An 11,150-nucleotide genomic window follows, 5' to 3' on the forward strand; every position below is an offset into this window, starting at 1 on the left:
AAAGAAAGAAAGAAAGAGAGAGAGAGAGAGAGAGAGAGAGAGAGAGATCTCATTTCATTAAAGGTGAGTGTTTTTGCATACAGTGTATTTTGGACAACACTAAAATGTGCTTGTAGTCAGCAATAGAGTTAGGCGCAATTTAAGTGTTGGTGCATCAGATATATAACCACATTTCACTCCTTAAGTTTAGTTTGTGTAGCCATATCTACCAATTCCACTTATTCTATGTACTACCTAAATTTTTTGTTAATACTTGGGTTGTCAATTGCCAACATTTTTAATTGTGATTAATCATAATTATTTGTTAATTAGTTGAGTTAATTTTTAAGGAAAGAACACAATATGTAAATATGTTGGATTAAACAATAACACTCATCTGTGCTCTGCATATGTACTGTATAAACTAAAGACACCTGAGAGGGGTATATTTTTGGCAATGGTGCTCTTTACTCGTCTCACTTGCACATCTCATTCTGTATTCCTCACACTGCCCAGGAAATGCAAAGACTGAAATAAAAACCTGCAATAATGAGATAATATAACAACTTTGCCCACACTTTATGGACATGTGTAAAGCTGCTTTGCAAGACTGCTGCTTGCGAGTTTCACTGGTAGGTGATAATTAAATAACACCATAAAAAAGTATAAATAACTTTACTTTTGTTAAATATTCCACCTGGGTTTATAAATATTTATAAATATGATGAAATCCATTAAGAACATTTTCTCTATTTTTTTATTGATTAATATCAGTTCTCAAAGACAAAAGTTTAGCTGGTAAGCATGATCCCATTTTTATAAGCAATACAGTTTGGGATCAGTAAGAAATTAATAATTTTATTCAGCAAGGATGCATTAAATTGATCAAAAAATGACACTAAAAATATTTATAATGTTATATTTATAATGTTAATGTAATAAAGTATTTCTATTTCAAATAAATAATTTCCTTTTTAACTTCCCATTCATCAAATAAACCTAAAAAAGTATCATGGTTTCAATAAAAATAAAAAACAGCACAACTATTTTCAATATTTATAACTAGAATAAATGGTGTTTATGATCAAATTTTAAAAAGAAAAGTAATTTTTTATTGTAACAATATTTCACAATATTCCTGTATTTTTGATCAAATAAATGCAGCCTTAGTGAGCAAGAATTCTTCAACGATATTTAAAAAAAATTGTACTGATTCAAACTTTTGAATGGTAGTGTAAAAATCACATTTAGTTTCAGGTGACTGATTCACAACAACCTGACAGCAGAACTGAACACCCACGAGTCGCCATGAGCAAAGATGGCAGATTATATAGACAGTTCCTCAAAAAAGAAACAGCATTAAACAATTTTAATTTACTTTGACAGTCCTAGTTATCACTGAAAGTGACCATGGCTTCAATACATTCTCATAGACAGTTACAAACTGCACTTTGCCATTACTTACAAAGTTCCAAACCTCGAAAATTGGTGGCTGCAAAAGATATTATTCCCCTTTATCCATGAAAAAGTTGTTATTCCGAAAATATTACACTCTATTTGAAAGAAGAGGCCTGCACAGCTGAAGACTGCCCCAGAAAGAGTATACAGCCATGAATGTTTGCTCACACACACACACTCTCATCTAAATGATCCCAGTGTGCTCGATCTCTAGCACTAATTCTCATTCTTATCTTTTGTGCTCATCCCATGACCACCCACTTCCAGCTCTTTCATTCACTCACTCATTCTCTCTCTCCTCCTCGCTTGTGTTTATCTTAAGATTGATGACTCTTTCAGACTGCTATAAAGCTGTTTAAAGATGCATGAGCAGATTGGACCAGTGCTCTCTCTCTGTCTCTGATTTTTATTTTTATTTTTTTGATGGTGGAAAGTACAGTGCCTAAACTGACTTCCCTCAGAGTAATTTACTTACCATGGGTCAGAGGTCATTACACAAGAGCTGGGGATAAAGTAGGTACTGAGGAGGCCATTATTTGCTGATATTCTGGGACACTATGGCACACAGCAGTGCTATTAGCCTCAAGATTTACCACAGTAATTTGCAATGGGGAAAGCACAGGCTGTGTCAATAACATGGTAATTGATTGGCTCATGGTGAACTACTCACCCTTACATTGTTCATTTTACGGCAAGATGTCTGAAAAAGTCTTAATGGTAATGAGAAAGTCAAGTTGCTCCATTTACTAATAATGACAAATAATATATATGACATACTTAGGTCTACAGACATACAGTGGCCACAGAAAGTACTTGGAGATTCACGACACACAAATCTACAAATATTTTCACCAAAAAATAGCACAAAATCATGCTAAAATGCTATTATTAATGAACTAGCTGTAATATTAAAGTAACACTCTCAATAAATCACGACTAGAACTAACCTTCAGAGCCACTAAATGCTAACACGGTTTTAAATTGATCCTGAATTGCAGCTAAAGTACCAGACAACTCCTTAAACACCACGAGTCTCTCCATTAAAACCATAATCAGCCTTTTCACAGTCTTTAAATCAGGCTTTAATGCAGCTTAAAATGAATATTAAGAAAAATATCCCATGAAATACACAGGCAATGGTGTGGCAACTATATGCACCAACAGGGTGTTTACTGTACATATCAAATCTACGGCTGTCATCATCATCGTCTCGGTTAGTTCAGCTCTATGTCATAATATTGTGTTCTCCTTGAGTCTGGCTGGCTTCTCCTCTCTCTTTCACTCTCTCTGATTCAGTGTGGAAGATCTACTCAGAACATCTTATCTTATAGCAGAGATGGTAAAGCGATAAAAATATGAGTGAAAAGATGATAAAAGATCAAGAGTGAGAGTGGGAGTGAATTGGTTTAAAAGAGATTAACAGAGGGGGATCGAAACGTGAGACTGACAGAAAAGCAAAGAGGCTCACCTTCTTTCTCTGCCCGAAACACAAAGGTTCTTACAGACGTGACCACCTCAAACTTATTCTCACCCAGAGCACGAACTTGTTTAACTGCTGAAATAGGTATCAGGCCCTTCGAGTACATCTCCTGCAAAGAATGAGGGAGACAGAAAAATAATTCATAGCACAAAGTGCATATGGACAGATTACAAACTACCAGTCACAAGTCTGGACACACTTGACTGAATTTATGTCTCTCGTGATCTCAAAAACTTCTTTCTTCCTACAGGCTTAGTAAAACAAAACACAAAACACAACGCAAAAAAATAAAAATAAAACAAAGAGCAAACAAAACACAAAATGAAACCAAATAAAAAGCTAATTAAACAAAACGCAACACTAAACAGAAAACAAACAAACAAAACAAAACACCCATTTTGGATGCATTGGTTCAAACTAAAGGCTAACAAATAACACAAAGCAAATCCAAAAGAAAGCTAACAAAACAAAACAAAACAATGCAAAACAAAATGAAACAAAAAGCAAAGAAAAACACAAAACGAACGCAAGCTTAAAAAACACAAAACAAAAGCAAACTTAAAAAAAAAACACAAAACAAAACCAAACAAAAAGCTAACAAAACAAAAAAACTAATTTTATACATATATAAACTTGATTGATAGTGTACAAAGATATTGCAACATCACTCTCATACACTGTTTCCAACAGGGACCTCAAACCAGTTATAATGCATCTGCTTTATATAAAAAAAAGAAAAGAGGGATTGTTTAGAGAAAGCAGTGTTTGGTCTCTCTGTGTGCTTCAAACCAACGTAAGCCTCCAAAGCAGCAGTAGAGCACTGTGAGACCTCCTTTAGTCTACAGAACTCATACACAGCACTCCAGCCACTCTGAAACAGCAGACTGTGATGGATAGAAAAGGGCAAACACTGTGGAGAACTGAAAATGAAGAGGGAGGAGGAAAGGGAGACTTGAGATCTGTTCCAAAACCTAGCGTGTTGCCTACGCAGGTAACATTTTAGGCAACATAGGTGACAAGTCTGTTCTAAAAGATAGACATTTTAATTAAGCAATCCTGTTTTGGTTGAATATTAAGGTAGCATTGCATACATCGCTTTACGAAGAAGGCAATTCCATAATGCACTGCAAAATGATAAAAGCATTATTACTTTTAGTGCCAGATTTTCTAAACAAGGGCAAATTAGCGTTAGAGTGTAATTTCACAAAAAGCGCCGATCGGAGGGGAAAATTCTGCGGATGATTTACTGACAATGCGCACATTAAAGAACACAAATGCAGCCATATTATTTCTATAATGACCAGTGCAATCTACCAAGAGCAGCGCAAATTACCACCTACTTTAAGCTTTAATGGTGCAAATACCAGTAATTTGACTAGCGCAAACATTAGTAAATCACGTTGCGTGATTCATTTTAATACTCTTAGAGTGTTATTTGTATAATCCATAAATTGCACCTGTGTAGGCCGTTCCAAAACACTCGGTTATGAGGTTTCACTTCAGTTAGGATACCTTAGAAAGGAGCTGCCTATGTTGACAGTAAGAAGTGATGTAGTTCACTGGGTTTAGGAATAAGGCTAGAGTGAGCGACAAAGACAGGGACAAAAGACAAGGGAAAAGAGTGAAAGAGGGAAAAAAAGAAAGATTAATTTGTCCATTTCAGTTGGCTGTTAATTATTATGATGACCTTGCACTATTTCTAGAATTCGTCCATACAGAAATAGAAGAGAAGATTTAGTGAGGGACCCCCTCCTCAGCTGGCGCAAATGGAAGAGGTAATGCCAAAGATAGACAGTAAGAGAGCCGATGAGGGAGAGAAAGCGAGAAAGTAGAGAGAACGAGAAAGAGAGGGATATGATAGCTTAGGGATTGCTTGATAGAGAGAGAATGAACCAAGGGATGAAGGAAGAGAAACTCACAAAGCGGAGGGAGCGTAAGATTGCGAGCAAGAAAGAGAGAGAAAGAGGGGTCAGAGAGAGCACCATCTCCTCAAATTAAGGCAGCATGTTAACAACGATGGCTGCAGCTAACCCTAATTATGGTAGGGGGCAGCCATCACCTCTCTCCGGGATTTCACTCCTTGCTCACTCTCTCCAATTCTGTATCCTTCCCACCGCTGAACTCGCCGGCATATTAATGAGACTTCCTCTGTCTAAAATCTGGACAGCAGCGGATGAGAGGAAAGGGGGATAAAAGTGAAGAGGTGTGCATGTTTATAGGAAGCTAAGTGGCAATAATGAGGAGCTCTCTAAGCTGGCGTTAATTATTCATTATAATTACAATTTTCAGGGTCGGAACGATGAAGGGGGCTTAAAGAGTACATGTGCAAACGCAAGTGCGTCCATTAAGAGTTTAGAGATGGTTTAAGCACTTTGGTGTGTGCTTATACAAACACACATATAACAAAGACGTACGCTGCACAAAAAGTTTATAGCAGGATTTATTTGTATGGCTTGTGCAAATCTGTGACGATGTGTCACGCTCACAGCAGTTGTTCTATATATGCACTTTGATGTTCATGAACACATACATCCGAATGTGCGATAGAGTTGACTGATGAAGTCTGCATTCGTTCAGAGAGAACCAGAGAGTGCCTGTAATGTCATTAGCATTTGTTTTTACCAGCACTGGTTTAGTTCTGCAGTGGAGCCATGGGGACACCACCTGGCAGAGGGCAGCTAATGCACTTGAGTGTGGAAAATTACTTGTAAATGTATGGTGTGCAGAAATATAATGTGAGAAATATGATGCATTTGCATTTTTTGCAACATCCTACACTAGCCAAAAGCACACAGCTGAATGTAGCATTCTAGAAGATCTTCTGCCATACGCTACCATCAAAACTCTGAAATAATTACGATTTTTTTTTATGTTCTTGAAAGAAGTCTTGAAAGCTCTTTTCTATTTTAATATATTTAAAAACTAATGCATTACTGTGATGTAATACTCCAGCCATTTCTCCAGTCTTCAGTGTCACATGATCCTTGAGGTATCTTTCTAATACACTGATTTGATACTCAGTTATTATCAATTAATTTTGGTGGTCAATTATTAATACTGGTTCTTATGGTCATTAATGCTGAAAACCATTTTTTGCTGCTTAATATTTTTGTGAAAACCATCATGCAGGATTCTTTGATAAATAAAAATCTGAAAAGAAAAATCTTTTTTAGATCATTATAAAAGACTTTGTTGTCATTTTTGATCAATTTATTTTGACCTTGCAAAATAAAATAAAAAATATATATATTTTTTTTTATTTCTTAATCATGTGACACTGAAAATTAGAGCAATGGCTGCTGAAATTCAGTTAAATTTTAAAATATATTAAAGTAGAAAACAGTTATTTTAAATTGTACTGTAATATTTCACAATATTACTGTTTTACTGTATTTTTGATCAAATAAATGCAGCCTTGAGGAGCATAAGAGGCTTCTTTCAAAAACATTTTTTTTTTTAATCAGCTATTTGACAGGTAGTGTATAAGTTGCAGATCATGGGAAGCTCACTTTTGCCCTAAGTTGGATGGACTACAACCATCAAAACCCGGGGGTGGGTGGTGAGAAAGCTTTCCACTGGCGCTCCCAGGGGACTTTTGAGCTTTTCTGGATTTTCCACACAGTTGTACTTCAGATACAAGGTAACTGATCCCATTCCCAACCCAAACATCTCCACACACCCTGCCTACTGACAGGTAACACTCTAAACCTCTCTCACTCACACATACAAACTAAAACTCATGAAAGTGTTACTTGGATCCCTAGACGTCACAGACCTGGTCGCAAGGTTGATGAAACATCAGGTAAGTTTGTCCCCGAGGGTCCTACAGAGATCCAGTGGGAGTGCCGTGCTTGCTTCTCTCCCACGCTTAAGGAGGTCTCTGATTGATGACGTCATTATGTGATGTCAAGAAGCGAGCAGTGATTGAGATTAACCATTTCAATCAGAGAAAAGAGACTGAGGAGAGAATGTGCCCGCTGAGGACAATAAGTTGGAGGAAACTTTCTTTGAAACTTTCCTTAGTATTCTTGATAAGTGATGCTTGTTAAGGCAAATTCTGTTGCTTTCTTTATTTTTAATATATAGAAGGAACCAGTAAGCAACCACCAAACAAACAAACATAAGTGCAATAAAAACTGCTCAGAGGACCAACTTTTTAATGTCCTAGCAACTGCACAAAACACCACAGCAGAGCTTCATTGTGGCCACCACTCACACAAAACATTTAGTTATGAATGCAAAAGTCACCATTAACTCCTAATGCATGATGTCATTGCAAAGAAGCCTGTCTTAATTTAGAAGACCCAGGGAACCCAGAGAGCTTGTGCTTACTATGCACACTTACCGCTAAATGCTACCACTAAATCAGCCTCTTAAATGTGATGGAGTGGATACTGACAATGGAAAATATGTTTCCTATAATTCCTAAATTAAGTGGCATTATACTAGGAAGTTTTGACTAACTTGTTTCTCTAGGCAAGATATACAGTTAAGAGCATATATATATATGGACACAGGCACAATTTTTATTATTTTAGCTGCTGACCAAAACATATTCAAGTTGCAGTTATATAATGAATACAGGCTTAAAGTGCACTCTCTGATCTTTCTGGCTTCAAAAACAAAACAAATCCATTAGAGAGATAGCATGAACATTCAGAGTGACCAAATCAACAGTTTGGTACATTCTGAGAAAAAGAACGCATTAGTGAGCTCAGCAACATAAAAAGGTCTGGACGTCCACGGAGGACAACGATCGGAGAATCTTCTCCATGGTAAAGAAAAACCCTTTCACAACATCCAGCCAAGAGAAGAACACTCTCCGGGAGGTGGGTGTGTCACTGTCAAAGTCTATAATCAAGAGAAGACTTCACAAGAGCAAATACAGAGGGTTCACCACAAGGTGCAAACAAGGCCAGATTAGACTTTGCCAAAAAACATCTAAAAAAACGCTCGTTCCGAGCATTTTTTTTGACTTTCCTACCTGCCTGTCAACATATGAATTTGCATACCTCTGCGCACCTGGTTCGCGCAGACAGGATACGTCATCAGCGCGTTCACGTACGCTGTGCAGACAGAGCGAGAACAAACATCAACAACCCGACCTTCTTCCCTGGTATTGTAGTACTTTTACTAACTGTATAAAGTTATCTCACTGGTGAATGACACATGATGTATTTTAGTAATGTTGTCTCTGGTATTCTGGTATGTGAGTGTGTATGCGTTCAGGGGGAGTGGCTTTGGACAGTGATTTGCAGGGAGGGTGGGACATTCGCTTACAGTGCTATCAGGTTAAAGTTAGCATTTTCCAAGATCTCCTACTGCACCTTTAAGGCAGTCATTGCCTGCAAAGGATTCTCAACAAAATATTAAAAAAGAACATTTTTTTATGATTACATTTATATGTCCAATTACATTTGAGCCCCTGAAAATGGGGGGACTGTGTATAAAAATGTTTGTAATTCATAAGTATTTTATGTTATATTTTTGTTCAACCCCTTGAATTAAAGCTTAAAGTCTGAACTTCAATTTCATCTTGATCGTTTCATTTTAATTCTATTCTGGTGGCATACACAGCCAAAATTATGAAAATTGTGTCAGTGTCCAAATATATGGACCTAACTGTATTTATAAGATATATTTGCATTACCGTTCAAATGTTTAAGGGCAATGCAATTTTTGGTCTCACTTTATTTTAAGGTTTAATTCTTGCTATTAACAAACCATTAACTACGACTTTTGCCTCAATAAACTCCTAATTTGCTGCTTATTAATAGTAGGGATGCACCGATACCGATACTGGTTAAATTAAAGATGATGTACCATAGAGCAAAAAATGAACAGTGAAAGTAACAAAAACTTGTAAAATACATTTTAATGGGCATAATTAAGTGTGAAAATAACCGAAGGATATACTTTTGGTTTCTGTACCCAATATTTAAAAAATCTACAAATGCAATAAAAATACTCGGTATCGGCAAGTACCAAAAATAACAGTATCGGTATCGGGCGAGTACTGGAAAAAGTGGTATCGGTGCATCCCTAATAATAATAAGATATGTTACTCAAGCAGCAAATCAGCATATAAGAATGATTTCTGAAGGATCAATTACATTTTAAAACAAAAAAATATATATTAAAACAGAAAACGGTTACTTTAAATTGTAATAATATCTCACAATTATATGTCAACAAGTAAACAGGGCATGAAAAGGGAAAGAGTAAGAAGGAAAGAGCGACTGGTATGTTTGAAAGCTATAACAGGCCGCTCCACTGATGCTCCTCTTTTGATTAGGCTTAAAAGACTAAAAGAAAGACAAAAGCATGGTACACGCAGGTTCACCCAATGCCCCCTCCGTCTCTATTACAGTGTCCTCTACCCCCACTGTTTTACACTGATAATATCACCCTGTTCCTGCAACCAGTGCTGTTTCTGTCCTACTGCGATAATACTATATCTGCAAAAAGAGTGAGTGACTGTCGACAGCTATGGAAGAACATTTTAGGTTTATCCCACTGGAAGTGAAAATTAAGAGAGGGATTTGCAGCAGTTTGGACGCTCTGAGATACTTTGAACTGATTGTACATGCTGAGTTTGAAACTGACACCAGGGTTTTAGGCTTGTCTCTGCTCTCCCCATTCAAACTGAAACAAGGACATGACATGGCAGAGCCCTGTTGTGTGTGAGAATTTGCGAATATGTGTGTGTGCGTGTCACCTTATCGCTGTTGTAGTAAGTGAGATTTCCTCCTTCAAGCTTCACCCATCTTCTCTGAAAGACACAGTTCCTACAAGTACAAAATAAAGTGTCATGTTGACAAAAGTCAAAACACATCATTATTCATGTTACAATATTAAACTGACATTTAGTGAGGGTTTATTATCAGGGCCATTTGAAACAAAATGAATAAATTTGCCCAGTGCAACCACTCAACTGGCATTGTGGTGTGTCAACTAGCAAAATAAAGCATCAAGCAAAAGGAGGAAGAGGGAAAAAAACTAAAACAGGAAGGCCACTTTAACAAGTGGGTTTAGCATGTATGCAAACTGATACGAAAATAAAGTGTGAAATAGAGTGTAAGTTAATGCCCGCCTCTGCTGAAGCATTGTACACTTGCTTTCAAAAATGATTCATACACTACCATTTGGGGTCAGCAAGATTTGTTGATGTTTTTAAAAGAAGTCTCTTTTGCCCATCAAGTCTGCATTTATTTGATAAAAAAAAATAAAGTATAAACAGTAATATTGTAAAATATTATTACAATTTAAAATCATTGTTTGCTATTTGAATATATTTAAAAATTACATTTATTCTTGTGATGCAAAGCTGAATTTTCAGCAGCCATTACTTCAGTCTTCAATATCACATGAAATCATTCTGATGTGCTGATTTGGTGCTCAAGAAACATTTCTTATTATTATCAATGTTGAAAACAGCTGTTCTGCTTAATATTTTTGAAGAAACTGTCATATATTTTTCAGGATTCTTTGATAAAAAGACCCCAAACTTTTGAACAAGGGGGAAATTTTATAACTAAAATCCAAGCTGTAAAATACAAATGTAAATACAAATAAAAGAGAAACCAGAAACAGCTGTGGTACCTTCATCTTACTGTATATTCATGTACTGTATAGTTTAATGACAAATTTTCATCCATTTAAAAAATCTAAGCAGAATAAGGCCACTTTGCAATTACAGACTCAAATTGTGATGTCAAGCTAATAAAGATAACAAAAATTCAACACAATTTGATTCTCTGAATTTGAATAAATAATTACATATCAAGCAGCAGCCAATGTTTGGATAACCGTTAGGTCATGTGGCCAGCAGGAGCACATTACTGCTCTTAGAACTGGAGCATTTAGTAATCAATGCTGCTAAATGTGAAATATGAATTGTGTCATTAGAATTACAGTGGATTCAAGCTACAAAGGTTTGGGCACGTTGCGGTCAGCTCACTGCAGTGTGAAGTAGGAGACGTGCTGAAATGGCGTTTGGTCTCGTACTGTATCGCGTACCTTGTCAGTGTCGTGCGCTTTGCTTGGCCATTTGTTGTAAAGTAGGGATGTCAACGATTAATCGATGATCGATTAATTGCTGATAAGAGATGCAATCGATTAAAGCTATCGATGGTCGATTAAGTCGTTTAATTTTGGGCTGCGTGCGGCTCATGCACAAAACACGTGCGAGCGGCTGTGAGTGACGGTGACGGTATATAAATGCATCATCATT

At 36.6% G+C, this 11,150-nt stretch overlaps 1 protein-coding gene across 2 annotated transcripts in view; it reads right to left on the minus strand.

Moving 5' to 3' along the window:
* The window catches only part of LOC107750308 (arf-GAP with Rho-GAP domain, ANK repeat and PH domain-containing protein 2-like), an 87,493-nt gene that overhangs the window by 55,910 nt on the left and 20,433 nt on the right, over window positions 1-11,150 (minus strand). For both annotated transcript variants that reach the window (XM_016565631.1, XM_016565632.1), the window contains exons 7-8: window positions 9,636-9,705; window positions 2,906-3,026 (exon numbers count right to left, since the gene is read on the minus strand). In XM_016565631.1, the coding sequence (XP_016421117.1) occupies window positions 2,906-3,026; window positions 9,636-9,705 (191 nt within the window). The remainder of the gene's footprint in view (window positions 1-2,905; window positions 3,027-9,635; window positions 9,706-11,150) is intronic.

This window comes from Sinocyclocheilus rhinocerous, unplaced genomic scaffold (assembly GCF_001515625.1).
Source record: "Sinocyclocheilus rhinocerous isolate Xijiao unplaced genomic scaffold, SAMN03320098_v1.1 scaffold692, whole genome shotgun sequence".
In the NCBI taxonomy this organism is placed as follows: Eukaryota; Metazoa; Chordata; class Actinopteri; order Cypriniformes; family Cyprinidae; genus Sinocyclocheilus; species Sinocyclocheilus rhinocerous.